The sequence below is a fragment of the Antrostomus carolinensis genome, unplaced genomic scaffold (genome assembly GCF_000700745.2).
Source record: "Antrostomus carolinensis isolate BGI_N321 unplaced genomic scaffold, ASM70074v2 scaffold30358, whole genome shotgun sequence".
NCBI classification, from domain to species: Eukaryota; Metazoa; Chordata; class Aves; order Caprimulgiformes; family Caprimulgidae; genus Antrostomus; species Antrostomus carolinensis.
In genome coordinates this window covers 2884-22543 of record NW_010334143.1, presented here as the reverse complement: position 1 = coordinate 22543, position 19660 = coordinate 2884, and the positions used below count along the sequence as shown (strand labels likewise).

At 40.3% G+C, this 19660-nt stretch overlaps 1 protein-coding gene across 1 annotated transcript in view; it reads right to left on the bottom strand.

Moving 5' to 3' along the window:
- Positions 1-19654, bottom strand: part of CHAT (choline O-acetyltransferase) — a 29744-nt gene extending 10090 nt beyond the window's left edge. Inside the window, exons 1-10 of the mRNA XM_010174124.1 lie at positions 19625-19654; positions 17354-17545; positions 15034-15152; positions 13472-13525; positions 10570-10750; positions 9411-9588; positions 4804-4973; positions 2603-2703; positions 2292-2420; positions 1113-1235 (exon numbers count right to left, since the gene is read on the bottom strand). Of these exons, the coding sequence (XP_010172426.1) occupies positions 1113-1235; positions 2292-2420; positions 2603-2703; positions 4804-4973; positions 9411-9588; positions 10570-10750; positions 13472-13525; positions 15034-15152; positions 17354-17500 (1202 nt within the window). The 5' untranslated portion in view covers positions 17501-17545; positions 19625-19654. The remainder of the gene's footprint in view (positions 1-1112; positions 1236-2291; positions 2421-2602; positions 2704-4803; positions 4974-9410; positions 9589-10569; positions 10751-13471; positions 13526-15033; positions 15153-17353; positions 17546-19624) is intronic.
- Positions 19655-19660: the final 6 nt, after the last annotated feature.

Here is a 19660-nt window from a genome sequence, read left to right as displayed (position 1 = left end):
AGAATAAATGCACTCTGTCTGTGAATGAAATATAGAAAACTAAAAGGGGAAAAGGGTGTTATTTGAGACACTGAGCTGGAATGAAAACCCACAAAGCAAATAGTTTAGAGTGTGAAGACTATTGTTTAATTTGGGTCCAGGTTCAGGTCACCTATGGTGCCTTCCAGCTGAAGTAGGGGTCTCAGAACGTGACTGTCCCTGAAGGTTTTTGTTGCATACATGTGAGATTTGTATCATGGCTGGGATCCAGATGAAAATCTTGGACGAGATTTTTGGAGTTTGGTTAATGGAATACACAAAATGGATGTTTAAGAGATGTTAATGGAATACACAAAATGTGTTGGGCATCTCTGGTTTAACTAGGTAAAGACCAATTCAGGATTTAATTTGACATGAAAAAGAATTATTTGTGTAATAGGCTGTTCTGCTGGAAAGCACGCAACCCATCTGTAGCCTGGAGCGTTAGCTGTTCTGACAACATAGAAAGGAGCTTTTAACTTTGATAATACCATGGAAATTAGGGGATGTTATCAAATCGTGGGATGCCTGTGAAGAAGGAAGCAGCAGTAGTTACTATCCTGTGTAGGAACTCTGATCTGATATGCTGCTATAGTATTTTTCCTTGTGAATGCTTCCCCCGCTGCGGTGCAGGGGACGCATATATGATGAGCTATAGGTGACTGCCACAGATCCTCCCAGGCAACCTGCAGTGGCCAGGGAGTGTTTCTGCCCAGGAACCTGGACTTTCTAGCTGCTTCTACTGCTGTGGGTGGCAGGGTTGTCTGCCACTCCCTGCCATATCCCCTCACCAACTTCTCTATGCCAAGCACAGGGACTCCTGTGGGAAGAGTACTGGCTGAGAATGATGTGTGTTGGACACAGGGGTGGGAATGTAGAGCAAGGAGAGGGAAAGAAAGTGAAGGAGAGGAGTACTCTGCCTCAGAACTAGGTGGCAATTTCTATCTTGTCTGACCTACAGTCATTAGGCAAGATCAATCATTTTCACGCAGGAGGTGTTTGGGTGCTGAGGAAAAAATGGACCCTCTGTATAAATAACAAATGGTGAATCTCCTCTTGTGCTGCCTTGCTCCTATTATTTGAATTAACCTTACCTGTAAAATGCCAGCTGAAGTCCTACTTGAATGTAGGCGTCTGGGCTAATCTTTTGTTTCTTAATAAATTCCTTTCCATAGTTGTCAAACTTATAGGCGATAAAGTCCAGATTTTTTACTATCCTGGAAAACAAGCAGAGGCAGTTACTGTGGGGGGAGATGCAAGAATATCACATTCCTTTTCTGATTGCAAATAAAACCCAGAGATAATTTCCTGCCTGTACACACTTGGAGGTGAGTGGGCTCCTGCTCTGCAGATGGTCCTGGCCTTTGTTAACTTCTTCCTACTCAGTAACTTTTATTCATACAGGTTCTACATGATGCTTGTTATCTGCAGCCTTAACATGAGCTGTGGCACTCAGGTCATTCTGTTCATTTGAGTAAAACCCCTTTTTTTTTTTTTTTTTAAACTTAGTTTTTCCACTCCTGAAGCCTCAGCAGGGGTCTCCTCTGCTCTCGACAAATTTATGTGAGATTTACTATTGTGAGAAATGGGTGGATTTAAAACCTGATGAACACTATAATCTCCTTTGAAGTTTCAATTCAGAGGACTACTACATTTATTTAAAACCAAAAAAGAAATGCTCTGCATCTGAATGTTTTCATACCCTCATGTATACTTCTAGCTACTTTGAGATCTCATCTAATGCAGTCACACTGGACATAGGTACAGCTGATCATGCAGACAATGTGTTAATTATCTACAGAGAGATAACAGGCCTGGACTGTTGAGATGAAATAATTTGGGGGAAAAAAAAAATCTCCTATTGCCATCCCCACCCCCAAAGATCATGCAAATCTTTTACAGTGTGGAAACACAGTCACAAGAACTAACCTTTGTAGCAACATGGATGTAAACAAATTACATTCCTAAATTCAAATTATTTATTCAAACCAGTTGTATTCTACTGTCCCATATGCATATCCCCATTGCCCTGGCTTTGGCTTTAGTCAGGTCAAACCTCACTAAAGTGCATCCACAAAAACAGAGGACCTGTACTGTTTGCAAATAGGACTCAACTGTCTTCAGCTTTCCTAATATTGACATGGAAGGAAAACAATGGTAATGCAAGTCCTGAGTACAGTGAAATAGCTCCAGCCCATAAGGGTGCCATCCTGCCATACTGGGTAGTTCCCAACTTGCAGTCATTGCTGAGAAAAATGAGGTGTCTGTTCTACCTTTGGAGTTTTTCTGCTGATGATGCCAAATGTGCCTGAATTTCAGGGGAACATTTCCATCTTAGTCTCCGTGGAGCAGGAAGCTCACTCACTGAATCAGCTCGGACTAATTTCTTGGAGCTTTCTTTCCTGTGAGTATGTGAGAGAAAAGTCATTAAGGTCACAGGAATAATCTATTTGTTAAACACTGCTTTTTTATCAGGTAAAGGAATGGTTCCAACAGTTGTATGGGTCTTAGTGGCCATGTGCATCAGGGGGAATTTGCCACTGACAGAGGCAGGATTGGGTACAATAGCAGAAAGGGGACTCACATGTGCTTGAGCAAGTGTTCAGTGCACTGCACCAGTACGATGCCATCGAATGGGGAATGTTCACACACGGTACCGCAGACTCCATCTCTTCCTACCACAAACTAAGCAAGGAAAAGAACAAGTGCAAGCTATATAGGGAATAAATAATGTTCTGGGTAAGTTACCTATGATGGCAACCTAACAAAGGATGACATTCTCCTTTGGTTTTCTTATTGCTCATATCAGGAACTTCCTGAACTTACAGATCAGTGAGTGACTTACAGATTTATCACAGGAGACTTTCTTGTCCTGCAAATGGTGTTGCCTTGGATCCTTTCATGCTACTTTTTGGACTGAGTCCTGCGACAATGTGTATTTTAGCAATTCCTATTGGAGACTGGAAATTGGATTTAGCATTTGCTTTATGGCAGAGAAAACCCATCAAAAGAAAGACAGGCCAGGGTTCTTCCACATTTCAAGGCAATGCAACTTGTGTATCTAGGAAGTCCCTTAGAATCACATTTTATTACAAATATTATAACAAATGAACAAGCTCATCCTTATTTGATAACTTTCTCATAGCATGTTTTACTGCTCTGCTTCCTCTTTACCTTTTTTTTTTTTTTTTGGTGGGGTTTACTTCATTTCCCTCTTACTTGTCCTCATTCCTGACTGCATTGCATACACGTGGTATAACTGGTGACACTTAACTAACTGGTGCACTGTAGTTCTGTGATATCCCCATGCAGTTGGTTACTTCTGCATCTCCAACAAAAGCAGATGTCTAGGACAAAATTGCAGCTTGCCTCACGTGTTTCCTGTCCTTTTTCTGGACTTCCCCCCCCACTTTTTTTGAAGTGTCTTTGGCTGGACTTCTCCCACTCAGCTCACTCTGTGCATTTGCATCACACATATGCATCCTGCCTCCCTGGTTCCTGTGAGGTTTTCACAGAGTGTGGGTGTGTGATGCAAAAAGTTTACCTGGTCGTTTTCTAATGCCCTACTGCAAAGTTGAAGAAGAACATGGAGAGAAGGAGCAAGTCCTACTGTGAGAATTGCTTCCTACATAATCTGTGTTTGCATGAAAGAAAATGGGATCTTTTTTCCCTAAGAATTTCTCTTTGCCTTTGAACTGCTTCTGGCCTGAATGTATCTGGAGGGATAAAGCTCTCCCATATGCTATGCAACTTTATTTGCTTTCTGCTACCTTCTGATAGTAAACAAAAAGAAAATCTTGTTTATTCTCATTGGCTTGAAATACCTCAACTAGTGGCCCTGCAAATAACAGAGGATTCTAAGTAAAGACAAATGGTTTGTTCTTTAAAAACACAGCACTGAAGTCTGATAATAATGTAATTTACAGTGGCATAAATCAGGAACGACTACTGAAATGTATTTACACTGGGGTAAGTCAGTGTAAGTTAAATTAGTTTAGTGGTTTCTCTTTTCATGTTGCTGTTCTTAGATATGACAAGAGCAACAAGCACTGTGCAAGCAATGTATCAGTTGGGTTTTTTTAATTTTTCATGAGGCGTCAAAATTGTTGACAGTTGGAGATAAATAAGTTGCTTCACCCCGGGTCTATTGCAAAATGTGAAAGTAATAGTGCGACACTTTCAAACATGACAATCAAAATCTGATTGGTAAAAAGGCTGGAGAAATCAATACTCCCAGGAAAGTCTCAACAAGGATGTAATTAAATGAGTAAACAGTCTGTTAAGTGAGAACTTAATACTAACTTAAACACATGATAAATTATAAGCACTAGTATTTCTAGGGTGTCAGGAAAATGTGTGAGAAGAGAAAAGAGAGAAAGCTATTGTGCTTTTCTTGGGATGCTAGTCCAGCATTTTAATTTCATTTGATTGAGTGTAATTAAATGCGTACAGTTTTGTGTTTATTTTTTGTTTGTTTGTTTGTTTTTATCAGATGCCTACCTACCTGTATGTCTGTGTATCTGTCCATCCCCTCAAGTGCAAAGGGCAACTTCAGGGAAGGTGAAAGCATACTTGTGTTGAAGGCCCCTCCACTGCCGGCAAGGTGGTAGGTCTGCTTCCCCTGCCTTGCCAGGAACAGCGCTGCTCACACCAGCCCAGCCTTGGCACATGCTGACACCACCTTCCTCTCTTTCTGTCACTTCTAAGTGGTCCCTACCATGAGGGCAACTGGAGTACTTTGCCACTTTGCCACTGAGTAATATCATAGTACTGTAAGGTTTTTACCTGCATAGGTTTGTCATACCAACGATTGGCCCCGTTTTTGTGGTAGCCTCCCCCATGCAGCAGTTGCAATGCCATGTTTGTATCATTGAGTTCCACCCCGCTCGGGCTGTCCAGGCACACCAGGCATATGCACCGTTCAATCATGTCAAGAGAGTCGCGGTTAGTAGAGTCTGGGGATAGAAGAGTGAAATGTTCACATCCTCCAACCTGTAGAGCAGGACTGGCTGGGGAACCCTGCTGCCTTGGAGAGCACTGAAGATGTGACCCTGACTGTGCAATGAGCTGGTGTCTGCCGAGCTCTCTCAACAGCACAACGTTTTGGTGCAAGGAAACGTTACATCAAGGCATTCATTCATGTGGCAGCTTTTGCAGTATCTCTGTATATCTTTCATATGATTCAATAATATCCACTTTCTCTTTCTGCCTTCCATTTTCTGAAGTAATTATATTACAAAATAGATCTATTTTGCTCTTAAAGGCAGCAATGCTTACTTATTTTATATATAACAGTTAGAGAGAGGACAGGTGAAAAATAGAGCGTTTCAGAGCTCGTGCTATTGCTGCAATGATGCAGTATTCTGCTCTGGGCCCCTATGGATTTTGTGTTCTTGTATTGAAACCCTCTTCTTTCTCCTGTCCCTAGTCATTTCTTGTACTATAGAGAAATAGGCCCTGAACTGCGTATATTGCCTACATCACACAAGGAAACATCTTTGTTTGGATGAGGTCATGAGGTTTAGTTTCTGAACATAGCATTGCCAAAACCATGGGTTACTACATTCCACTTCCCTCCTACCACTAGTGTACTGCTGAATAAAATGTGCTTTTTCTGGCTTTCTTCCTGTTTCTTTTCGCTATCCTGTCACTCTTGCTTCTACAGGTGGACTACAAAGGCAATTGTTACATTGTCCTCAGCACTTTCCTCCTTAATTATGGTGTATTTATGCGGGTCCTTTTTTCTCAGTTTCTTTAACTTGGCAATATTATGAAGGTAAAGGTTTGTTGGCTTCTGAGGTCCAGTTTGAGGCATAGGAAATATTCGAGAGCACTTAATATAGCTCTTAACTGAAAGGATAAAAGTGTGGAACCTATAACAAGGACTTGTTTTATTCAAAAGCATATAACATTAATTGCTGTTAAATGGTTGTTAACAAGATCAAAGGAAAAAAGGCTTTCAGACATCTACTTAAAATTCCTTCCATTCTTAACAGATCAGCTTTTGTCTGCTGGTTTTGCTAGATTTTGGTTAAAATGTTTTTGTTTCAGAATGTTCTTAACTAAAGATATGAACTCAGATTGATCAAAACTTCTGGCAAGTCTATGTAAAGTTCAACAAATCTGTGCTCAATTCAGGAGATTATTTTAGCTGTGAAAGAATGGAAAAATTTTTAAAATTAAACAATTCTGATTTGTATTTGAAATATGGAGCCATTTCAAAATGTGCAGGTTTTTAATGTTTGCAAATATGAAAAGTAGCTTGATCATCTGAAAAAACAGCATTTGTCAAAGTAAGAAAAAATGTACTTTCCCAAAATGAATAACATAGGTTAGTGAGGAGCTAGGAAGAAAAAAAACAGATGCTTGTTATCATCCAGGTTTGTTCTCCCAACGCTGTGTAGTAAAAAAAGACTGCAAATATGCAAGAAATGAAAAAGGTGTCAAGAGAAGGAGAGGTAAGTGATAGCAGTGGCTGAGGGGGAAGAGGGGAGCTGTGACCTCTTGCAGGTTATGGTACGGTACTGTCTATTGCTGTCTGGCGGCTCCTGTGAGGGAGCGTTGGCAGTCACGAGCCCAAGTGACAGGGATGGCCAGCCTGACTTCTGGCCAGCAGGCTGCATGGAGACCTGGTAGAGCGCATAGTGTGTTACCTTCCCTTGCCCACAGAAGCAGAGTCTTAGGGCAGGCACCTGGCCTTCCTGCCAGCTCCTGCAATGACTCAAGCCAGGAGATTGTAATTGATGGGGCATGCAGGTAGGTTGAGCTTTGTGACAGTGATCTCTGCTGCCCTACAACATGTGAAACACATGCTGTCCCTAAGAAGTGTCTTCAAAAGCATTCAGAAGCTTTATAAGGGAGAAGACATGTCCCCGTCATCTTGGCTGTAAAGCCCTTGTAGTATCTGACGCTTGCAAGGCTGACTGTAATTGTGGTATTTATTCCATTGATGGTCTGGGTACCTCAATGCAAAGGCTGAAAAGATCCTTGTGAATGGAAGTTGCCCCATATACATCAGCTGCTGGTATATGCAGACAGGCACCTTCAAGGAAAAACAGCTTGGTTACTGATTTACAAACTGCTCACACCTTGCTCAGCTTTCTGCTTTATGTTGTCTGATAGGTTTATATATATTTCATTGTGCCTGCTGCCCACACACCTCTGACAGATATGAAGACCTAATTCTGACATATGGCTTCACGGTATCTTCAGTCTAGGTATTAGAGAGAATAAAATTAAGCTCTGCCAGAAACATAAAAGTAGCGGAAAGATGCCCGTACAGAAAGAAACAGACAAGTCCAGACAGCTGATCAAACACTGGAAAAATTATCATGTAAAGCAGGCAATGAACTGCACAAGAACTCATGAACCATGACTTGGGATGGAAAATAAGTATTTCAAGAAAGAGGTGAAACAGAGAGAAGTGAGAACAAGCCTGCAAGACATTTCTTGTCCTTCTTCCTTTCTAATGTATACTATTGCATTGAATTGGCCAGTCAGCTTTTTGTTAGTTGGGGTTTTTGGGTTTTGTTTTAAAAAGGAAATAACAAGAAGACAGTTCTGAATCTAATTTGGCTATAGTATGCATGGGACAGCAGCCCCTATTGCAGTAAGAATTCACTTCCTGTACATAGGAGAAGTTAGTTCTGTAGCCAGAATGCAGTTAAAATACTGAATGTGTTTATCAATCAGTGACAGCTGGGTTTATTACAATTTATTTGAAATTTTCTCACCTAGAAGACCTACCCTCTACTTGTAGGTCTGTGCAGGCCATGTATATGTCTCCTTCATAACCTTGGCAAGGCACTGTATATGTCTTCATCTCAATCTTTCCCTGCCCAGTACAGAACAGTTGTGGGTGACCCCTTCCACCTCACACTGCTTCACTAGAGGCTTTTCTCTTCCTCTGTTAGCTATTGTTGAATGAACATTTCACTACAGATAAGAAAGAAAAAAGGGGTGTTAATAATCACTTATCTGTGTGTAACAGCAACGTATTATACTATATAGAGGAGCTAATATGAGTGGTCTAGGATGGGATTCCTGCTTTGTTTAGAGAAGGCTCGCATCACGGTGCTGTAATATTTGCTAGTGGAGAATCTGTTTTTTTCAGCTGCATAACTGAGTTGCTTTGCTTCCTCATTAAAATGAATCTTTCTGCAACAAGAAAATCCAAAAACACTATAGAGATGGTTCTGCTGGTTGTTGATTTGTCTTTTTTTTCTTTAGGATGATGTGGGTTTACAAAGAGGACTTTGCTGCAGGTTTCAAGGTATTAACTGTTTTACTAAAAGTATGTAATGAAAATAAATGAATGATTAGGAGTTTACCTCAGTTTTCCTCAATATAAGGAATCTTTTTTTTCCTGCTTTAAAAAGAAGAGACAGGGAGGGGACAGGAAAGCCTGAAGATGAGATTGTACCATGTAATAATGGCCAGGACTCTATGTGTGTGTGTGTGTGTTTATAAAGTTACAGATGAACAGATAAACTTGAATAAAAAAGGGGAGATCTTCCTTTGGATGGTAAACATATTTTGAGGCTACTGGCAACTCTTGTATATTCTGGAGCATTGGTAAAACAGCAGTATTTACCGCAGTACTGCTGAACTGGGGATAAAGATATGAGTTGACATTTTTTTCAGAAGGGAAAAATGAATACCTAAGTCATCTAAAATGGCAAAAAAGAGGGCATTTACATCACTTAGCTTCAGGGTAAAATATATAAGGTGTGAAGTGATAGAGGTGACTAATCTCACTCTTTATTTTAATTTGTTTCAAAGTCAGGCATTTGAGTTCAGAATCCAAGACAGCTAAATGCTGCCTGTTGTTGGAAGAGAGAGAGAACTATCCCCAGATCATAATTGGTGTCACCTTTCCTAAATACTTACTTAAGATTTGGAGGAACCAGACCTGGTACTTTCTAGTTTTCTCCATTGACTAGAGAGAGTACACAGTTAGATTCAATAGGTGTTTAACTTGTAGATGCCTTTGTTAGATGAGATGAAAAATGTCTATTAATTGCCAAAAGCTAAGAGGACACATCATTCCTATTGGTACAAAATGGATGTAAAGAAAGAGACAAATCGCAAAATCTGATGTAATGTAATTTATGTGATGAAAAGCAGAGAATGGAGTGAGAGCTATTTACATGGCGTAACACACAAACATACACAGCCAAAGGGTCAAACCATATCTGCTGCTTCCCTGGTAACACACATCTGAACACTTACAGGTACTGAGTTTCCTCCCACTAGGAAAATTCAGCAGTGAGGCTGCACATTCAGTCCTACATTTGCTGTAATGTTCACTCCCAGCAAAGAAAGGCAATGACGATGAGGAGGAAGAGGAAGAAGATGATGAAGAAGAGAAAGCTGGGATTGCTGCTGCTAACCTTTCATAAGGATCGTCCTGGCCTCTGCCCACTCTGTTCTTCCGTCTGTTGTCAGCAAGCCAATTGGAGGCAGCATTTCCTCTTCATTCTCTGCCATTTTGGCTATCTTTCGTAACTGAGTGAAAAGATCTCCCTCACTGAGACGACGGAAATTAATGACAACATCCAAAACAAAAAACTGCAAAAAAAGGACAAAAGTCAGAAGAACAGTCACAGATGGTTGGACCCTTACTGGTCCAAGATTTGGCTTTCGCCTGGGTAGGTGTTGAGATGCTGAAGTCCTGCCTGGAGAGCCAGGCCTGCAGGCAGTGGAGCACAAAAACACTGGGGACTAGCCCAGGGCTCACCCCTCAAGTGTTTTTACACCAGTGTAATGCCAGTTGCTGTATTGTGTGTTGGGCTCAAACAAAACATACATTATTTTAATACGCTTCGAAAAACTTGAAGGGGTAAAATCAAGAAGTATGTAAATAATTTCCATGGTATTATTTGTTTTAAAATAACCTAAAGAATCTATTGAGCTTCAGATTCAGGTGAAGAACAGGACTTCCTGGAAAAGGGACCACTGGGATCTACCCCTTCATTCCAAGGCAGCCTGCAGGCACGGCTCCAGTACTACAGATAGCCAAGCCGGGCTATATGGTACTCTCCCCAGCCAATGTACTCTGCTGCTCAACAGCATTTATTGGTTGGGGCAGATTCACTCTAATGCTTCAGTACTTCTGCCTGCACCTTTGCTAACTTCTTCGGGCATAGCTTAGGCCCCCTTACATGGGATGGTGGTATATATGCCGTGTGTTGTGTGCCAGTACTTGACTGTCAAGAGAAGAGCATTTCCAGCAAATGCACTCTAGTAAGATTTTTTTTTCTCTGTGGTTTCATCTCTGTTTAATAAACTTTTTTGTTTGAATGAGAAAGCAGATGAATTCTGCCACATTCCTCCTTTCTGCATCACTGTACTTGGAACATAATGTGGGCTAAGGACAAAAATGCTGCAGAAGCATCTTTTGGAAATATTGACAGCAAATGCTTGGTAAGAAGTGAGCTCATACGTAGCATGCTAATTGTGTTCTGAACAGTTATTAGATTAGGCTCTTCTTGAGTAAATTTAAGCAAACTAAGAAATATAGAAAGGTAGGAAAAAAGAACACTCATTTACCTGATTGTTACAAGCAACAATGATGTGCTCTGGTTCTGGCATTACACTGCTTTTCTGGGCCACGAGGGTATCTTTGGTATGTCCTGGAAGACGATAGGAAGAAAAGAGTCCATAGTATTGCTTCATACAGAGAGGATGACCAGACAGCTGTCCACGAGCAAAATCAACAGGTAAAGCATGGCTGGAGAGAGAGAAGGAAAAAAACAAAGCCAGAGGAAAAGAGGGGGGAGAGAGAGAGAAAGGAAAAGAAATCTAATCTGTCCTTTGTTCTGTTACAATTAGATCAGGTATAACACAAATTGAATAATAAAATGAGATTACAGTATAAGGGAAATAGATGAATTCCCATACCAAAGTTAAACACATCATTCCTGGCAGCTTCATGCATATTCATTAAGCAGTTGCATTATTATCTAGCAGAAATGGAAAGAATAGCAGGTCACAAGCAGCTTGGCAATGTACGTGGGAAACCTGCCTAGACGGAAACTTGCCAGGACAGAAGTCAGCAGAACAGCTGGAAAAGACACAGCACCTTGGAAAAAAAGTACTGATGAAATTCACTGCAAATCACAACAGCCCTGTACTGTGCAGAGTGGTTAGAGAGTGTGTGAGAGGGCCTTGCCTGATGAACAGGAACAACTAGGGCAATACAGAGGGCATTTCTGTTTTCCAAAGAGCCTCGCTTATGTGCTAATCTTCCCTTAGACCTACGGAGGAACAAGTGCTGAAAACCTATTTCCTTTTTATTGGAACTCATGTGAAAGCAACACCTCCTAAAAGGCTTCTTTAGTGGCCAGAAAAAAACAGTTATCACAATTATGATTATGGATTGTAAAATATCACACTGCCACTGCAGCAGGAAATAGTAGTGCTGTCTCTTGGGAAAGGCTGCAGAGACCACAGGAGGAGGAAGATCTTGTGGTGCAGAGGTTTTCCCTCAGAAAAAGAGGACTAAGCTTCCAGCCTGACAGAGAGGGGCAGGGGCAAAGAAGCACACAAGGAGGGTTACTGTTATACAGTTGATACAGGGTACTGTTTTATGCTAGTTTATCTGTCTCTATAGAACTGTCGCAGTTCTAAACCAGGGATATTCGCTTTAGTTCCTGGCTCTCAAACTCTCTGTTTCACTTATTTCCTTGTACAGGTGCTTATTTTTTTTTTGTTCGTTATCAGCAAAACACGGTTATTATTATTCTCCTTCTCCCACATTTTATAACATGTATAACACAGAAATGTATAACATGTATAACACAGAAATCCTCTTATATTTAATAAAGTTTTAAAGAGCAACTGTGATGGTCAAAAATAGTGGAATAGCATGGTAGATTTAGATAAGACAATTTGTAATTATAGCAGTTAAGAAAGGGGTTATTAACTCTGACTGATGGCACCAGAAAATGGTCTGGTTTAGGAGAAGTCTGTGTAAGATCTTATAACTCTTTTATGCGAGCAAGTTAGGCTTTGTTTGAAATACTTAGTCCTGGCAACTGCATGGAATATCTGCACAGTTAAAATTAAACGCCTGTGTTTGGGCTGGAATATTGTGCATCTGCATGTGGCATGATCCAAGAGAAGCTAGCAGTACACTCACTGGTGGAAGTCCTTCACAGCAATAAGGAACTGAAAATGTTACAATTAGGCTGTCTTCATACGGGAGGGGTAATAAGCAAATAGTAATAACAATAGGAAGACACAGTAGTGAGGATTTAAATGATTAGTGATTTAAGGCAAGCAAATCTGATCACAGGAGTCTCTGTATCTAGAGTAGCAAGGTCATAATAATAATAATGTAAATTATCCTTTGTTTGAGCAATGTGGTTTCTTTATCTCATCTCAGATGCTGTCATACAGAGATGCAATGAACGACATTAGTCTACAGTAGTGCTCCACAGCGTGCCAGTGCTGGTGCATGCAGTTGCATGGCATATTTTGGACAAAAGCATGTGTTCTTAAATAAGTACCTCTTCCATACTTTCTGAGTAGCTGTCAGACTTTTGAAGTGAAAAATCAAGCAGCCTCTTCCTCTTTCTTTTTATCTAATTCATAGATAATGGGGACTTTGTTGTTTGAATATGGACTTTGCCTTCCTCATCCAAATAAGCATTGGTAAAAGCATATCATATGGGCCCCTTGTATTTCCAGACAGAAGAATGATCCCTTCCCTACTATGGTGCCGTGTCTGTTGTGCTTAGCTCTCCAGTGTTTCTATTATTTGGGGAGCAGTGATTTCAGCAGTGCACTCGGAAAATACTAGGTGAGGTTAAGAAGTGGTATGTAAAATGCCGTTATGAGCTATCTCATACATGACTTAAAGAATCATGGATTTCCTCTGTGTTTATATACAGAAAATAACACTGGCATAAGTAACAACTTATTTTCACGAGCCACTGAACCAGCATGCCTGTGGTGAGGCTTCCTTCTCCTGGTGGGATGTGTTATTTCTGTTTTGGGGGAAGGGAGGCAGGGAGGGTGATGTTGTAAATGGAGGGTGTGGTACGTGGAGGGGTGTGGTGCCCTGGCAGGTGTGTGGTGCCAGGGAAGGTGAGCAGGCTGTGTAACCCCAGTGCTGCTGCTCTTTGGCTCTGGGGAGCACAGACTTCTGGTGCATTCTCAGTAACTCTGTTAGGCAGATTGTGTGCATCCTTTGGGTTGCACTGTGTGTGTTAGAGTGATGACTGCCAGGCATCAAAAAGGATCCTTCTCCAGCCTGTTAGATTACAGTAATAAAGCAGAAAGCACATAAAAAAAATTGCTGAAGCGCTTGCCCTGAAGCATGCTGAAGCCCCAGCCCTTTCAAATGGTGGAGAGGTGCAATGCAGCCTGACTTTGGGCATGTTAGAGCACCCTTGAATCAGAAGCCCTGCAGATACTCAAACACCAGCTCTCCTTCCAAGCTACTTACGTGTCCAGTAAAGCTTTATAGTCTTGCACTCCTGAAATGAGATTGGCAGCAAACCTGCAAGAAGCAGATAGAAGTGACATCAGTCTTTTGTCATTTGGCAACATTGGGCTGTTTCTGGGAGACAGAGGAGAGCCTGAATGATTGATGACACAGAATAAGGAGACAAAGTCTTCTGGCTTGGCAAGAAGAGGCCCCCACCCCCACCCAAACCCTAAATTAATTTATGTCAAGAGAAATATGAAATCCTAGAGATGGTCCCTTCAAATGGTTAAACAGACTACCACAGGAGGAAGCCTGAAAGCATTTATTTAGAGAATGGGAGCAGAAGCTGAATATTTAATAGAATCCTTAACATGGGTTTCAGTATTGATACTCATAAGCTGTCCAATTTTTTAGAGTACTTCCTGTCCTGAGAAGATATTCTTTCTGCAGAGCTGTGGACAGGTGTATTATTTTCTGACACTGCCCATTTGTACTGTATCTGAATGAGAGGCTCTGGGAAAAATATTTCCTTGTTAAAGCACATGCATTAGAAAATGCAAAGTAGATGTTTTTTGAAAGCTGTGTGTGCAATAAATTTAGTCAGTAATAAATGGAAACATTTATAGTTAAGTTTAAAGTAAAAAGATACATTGTCTGTCTAGGCAAAATGCTAAAATAACACCTACCGGCTTCAAGGTTCTGGCTGTTTTATAGTAGCATAAATTCACATGCAGTTAATTCTTTCAGTAATGAGCAGCTAGAGAGTGCTAAAAGCAAAGAGGAAAATTGCACTATATGAAGGTAGATTTGATCTGGTTTGCTGTTGTAAAAGGAGAAAAGGTTTTGGCAAAGGCTGAAGAATGGAATCCTGTTTTAAGGGTGTCTGGAGAGGTATATTCTGTGCTTGGCTACTTGCTTACCTTTTCAGTTTTAAAAATTATTGTGATTGCCCACAACAGCTCAAAAGAGGAAGGACAGTTCAGGGCTGGGAAGGATGGGCCTGAAGGAAGGGGGCCTGCTCACTACAGGGGGTTGGACTAGATGACCTTTAAAGGTCCCTTGCAAGCCAAACCATTCTATGAAGCAGTGTTCTTGGGAGGAATGATTTCTGAATTCTTATTCTTAGATCCCCTGTGATTCTGGTGCCCTTCTGGGCACCTGAGAGGACAATTTAATGCCAGCGTGGCCTTTTCAGTTTGCAGGGTGGCTAGAAGTTATAGTGATGCACATTAAAGATTGTTTTCCTTTAAACAATGTGTCAGAAATTAGCATTTATTTTTTCCATTGCAAAATGGTTTACTTGAATTATACAATGAAAAGCTTTGCAAATACTCCTTTAAAAATTATAAATCCTGTGGCATTTTTTTTCATGCAATAAATGTAATCGTAATTACACTTTCATTTCTGAATATCAGTATGAGTAACCCCAGAAACACTGCCTTCAGTCAGCAGGCCAAGTAGGAAATCATTTAATGGTTACAGCCCTTATTTTTTAATGAAAGTTGATTGTCTTTTTGCAAAAGCAGTACATTTAAAATATCCTTTCATTTGGCAAAAGCTGCAAAGTTGTAGTACATTACCTCAGCTGGTCATTTACATCCTTGAAATACTGACGAGCAAAGATAATTGCTGGGCTGGAATTGACTGGAAGAGCTAGCCGGTTGTTGAGATACATGTCATCCAACCAGTAGTTAAACACCTAAGGGAAGGGGACATGACATCTTAAAGCATTGAACAACATGTGGAAAGGCAGTCTGGGGGTGAGGGGAGAGTGCTTCATGCTCCTGGTGTCAGGCATGGGCTCTGATTAATGGAGCTGCTGAGCATTTTCAGTCTGGGTTCTGTGACCTCAGCTCAGCTGAAATCAGCCACAATTCCATAATCCTATTTTCAATCAATGGCAATTTACAGTGTGTTCCATTAAAAAGTAAACAAGCTCCATATTGTGGTGGTTTGGGTATTTTGTTTGCTTCTCTCTACAACAAGAAAATGTTTGAGTATATCATGCTAACTGCTGATTCTTGAATTGTGATTGGGATATATTTAAGAGATGGACAGCATTTTTCTACTGTTGGCTTTCCCCAGGGGGCTTCAAATATTTGTCGATGATGCCAAGATGCTCTGTTGTTAGCCATCAGATACTGTCCTGTGGCAAGACAGAGTGGAAAAAGAATTTCCTGAGCCTAATGGTTCAGTCCTGCAGATACTAGCATGTGGATAGGACCCCTGGAGAATTCCCACTGTGTCCACTGACACAAATGTGGATTACTGATGCTTGACCCAGACAGAGTCACATATTAAATCTCTAACCATTTTTATTGAAAATACAGGTGTACGGTAATCGCATTCCTTTATGTCTGAACAGAGTCTGAAGAATCATTATTTGGAAAATGGAGGCTTTTGTAAAAAGATCAAATGGTCTGAGCTTAGCAGGCATGCTTTGCATACAGTAACTATAAACAACAATGAAATTATGCTAAAATAATTACGAATGCATGCATCAATTGAAAAAGTTTTCCTCTGAGGTATTTCATTGCTGTTAGAACAGATGCTTCCCCCACAGTCCCTGGAGTCTTGAGGAGAACAGGCTAGAGCTGTACTCCTGGCAAGTTAAATTCCAAATAAAAACATTTCTAGTTTATCTTAAGAATCAGGTATTAAATTTTGATAACTGGTATTTAAAACTGAGACGTTTCAGAAAATGCTTATACATCCTTCTTCTGTAATTTTCATGCTGTAAGCAGTTAAATGAACAGTTGTCTCCTGGAACACTATTTGTTATTAGGAATGCTATTTAAGTGATGGTTTATTTAGCCACCAAAAACATTAAGTTCTATGATCCAAATAACAAAATAAGACTGGGCAGCATTTAGTGGAGTCCTCAGGCTGTGGCAACAAGTAGTTCAGAAATTAAGCATTCCTTTTAAAATAAAAGCACTGCCAGTACTGTAGCCTTTTTTTTTTCCGACTACAGCAGCAATCTGATGGAGTTTTCTTGTGGGTCACACAACTGAAAAGTTAAGGGAAAACCACACTTCACTGGCATCCACAGCAAGCCTGCAGGATTTCACTGAATCCATTAAACAATTCAGTGTCTCTCTTCCTTGTTGGGATGGAAGGACTTAAATAAAATCAGTGTTTCTAATTTTCAACTGCCATATTCTAAAATGGCTAATGCAGGCAGGATGAACTGTGACTTTATGGAATGGTAAAATCTATTTTATCTATGGCTTATTTAATTTTTCTGTCTTGGGAAGCAGAAAGATGGCCTTTTTTAAAGGCTGAGGTCTCAGCATGGTCTATGTGATGGATATCTATTTATAGGTATACAAATGTTTATATATCCAGCAAAGTAAATACTTCAAGGTAAGTACAATGGTATGGTGTGACAATCATGGCAAATAATAGTTTAATTTTAAAAGAGTAATTCCTATCCTAAAGTATTCAATTCCAGAATAATTTGACTGGATCAGAGCTTTGACTAGATGGGTATTCAAGGCACTTTTTATTGCCCTATCAGAAAGCATTTTTCATTTTAATAAAAACTCCAAATCCTGTTATTAAAGGGAAAGGAAAAAATTACATCCAAAAAGGATGTAATATAGTGCTTCTTACAGGCAGAACTGACACCTGCATGCATCCACCCGATGTGCATGAATTCCCTCATTTATGTCAATAAACTGTTGATCTGAAAACATAATAATGACATGGATTTTGACATGGTTTGAAAATTCTAGCCTCATATATCTGAAATGTTCATTCCCTTTGGTAGAATCTGATTCGACCTCTGTTTGCATTGAGCCACTGAAAGAAAGCAGTGATCACATACAGAATATCACAGAGTTTTTAAAGGAGCATCATCCAACACAGCAATTACTTTTCTCCTCTTCATTTGCTTACCCAGTTTGTTGTCTTTTCCCTTCTTTCCTCTAGGATTTGCTGCAAGGATTCCCCCAGGCCTCCTGGACTTCCAAACTGCTCCACAATGACCTTGGTCTTTCTAAATTGCTCTTCTGGCACCAAGTGTTTCATGCACTGTAGGTACATGCGTAAGGTCTGTTGCAGTGGTGGGACTGGAAGTTTTGGCACTGCCTGATCATAAGAAAAAAGAGATTAGCAAGTAATTCTACTTGTTTCCAGACTGTCCTCTTTTTTTTTTTCCCCTTATTTCTTTTTCTTCCATTGGTGCTTAATATATTGCATCCCTTTTTATTCTGTTCTAGCAGTTGAGATGCCTGATTACTGCAAATGTAATTGTGTGACTTCAGTGGACTTTCATTAGGTCTTAAAGTGCCTGGATTTTAGGACACAGTATGAAGTTGTATGCAATACTGAAGCTGTAGTAGCTCTCCAGTAACTCTATTTGTAGGCTTTTGGCCAATGAGGATTTCAAATGGACAGACCAGTGGAAAACAGAATATTCCTTGGTAAAAATTCTAGCGATCCTAGGACAAACAGGTAAATAGGCATGATGCAAGCATATAGTCTGAGATAGACTCTAGGAGATCTTCAAATACATTACAGCATAATAAAAATGCATTAAGAGAAGGTGTTTCATTAGTAAAGAAGTGCATTTAGCTTGTGATCAGTAAAACTGTGGGTTAATACTTGTCTGGTAATATGACTGGTTATAAAATTGCAGAAATAGAAAACATGCAGGTCTACCTGTTTATTAGCACTGCCTACATACAATCCTCAGTAAAGCTGTGTTTTACTCTGCCAAGCCTGTGCTGCCAGCCAAACTGGAACCCTTCTTGAAGGCTTGATAAAACATTTCTGTTTCCACTTGCTTTATCCTTATCCTGTTTAGAGCAGGAAACCAATAGTATCTGGGAAGAAAACCATCTCATGCTGTCCGTGCAGTTAAGCTTCCTTTGTTTTTTTTTTTAATGTAGACTTAACAAAGTGAAGTATAAGTAGTCATTTAAAAGACAGAGGAATTATGGGGGCAGTGGGAAAATCAAGCAAGGAGGTAATCTATGAAAGACAGGGAAATTGCAAAAGGTTGAGATTCTCTAGTGCACGGTTCCTCAGGGAGGTGGACCTGTCTCCCAGTTGAGAAACAGTCATCTAATTCAGCTGTGCTTGTCCTTTAGTGATTAGTGTAGACCATAAACTTTTGGAGGGTTTATGAATCTAATTTGATTTTTGTCTGTCTCCTAAAGCAGGTAAAGTTCAGATTTTTTTACTGGCTCTTGATGTAACAGACATTAATTTTCACAGGATCGCAGGACCATAGTGTGATTTCGGTTGGAAGAGATGTCTGGCAGTCACCTAGTCCCACCTGCTGCTCAGAGCAGGGCTAGCTGCAAACTCCTTTGCTAGTGCATGCAGAGAGGGAGGGGGTGGAGGAAGTGCGCCGAGCAGAAGGCAGGGAGTCAGTGTCCTCTGAGCTCAAACACCAGCTCTGCCTTTTGACATCCACAGAAAAGTCAGTGCTGCACTATGTTTCCCTATCTAGAAACCAAAGATTTCAGATACTCATAAAAAGTGCTGTAGCATTACCTGTTATTAGTGGAAATACAAATCCAATTTAGCCTGTAATGGAACCTGGATCTCAGAAATAAAAGAATGGTAATCCTACAGTTTCAAGCTATGTTTAGTCAGGGCATAACTCTTCTGTCACTGATTTCTTGGTCAGTGGAAATAGATGTGCCAAACAGTATGTCTTTTTGATACCTGTCTTTGGCCCTATCTTTCTGGGTAAGGTTATTGTACAGGTGATGACTCTGCTTAGGAAAACAGCTTTAAACCCAAGAGGTTGATGACTTACAGGCATTCACATCCAGCACCTTTTAAACCAGCTTGAAAATGAATCATATGTGATTGTTTGATAGTTCTGTACTGTTAAGAAATAATTATGTGCCATCTCTGACTGTAGTAATGCATCTGCTGTTGTGTAGTCCTATTTCACTTACTGGAATTCTTCACAGGATGTTGGGAGGAAGAGTGTATTTGGATAGGAGAAGCATTAATGTTAGATCAAAGTTCCTGATTATAAACTGCTGTAGGATAACTAGCATTCCCTGAAATGAAGAAATCAGCTCTGGAATAGAGCTTGCTTTACGATTACTATATTAATTTACATTTATTTACAGCATTAAAAGCTGTTAAGTCATCTATCTTCAACCTTTTTTTTTTCTTTTTGTTTTCCCCAAAACAGTCACTTACTGTCTCATCATTACTGCATGTATCTTTCTCTTTCTT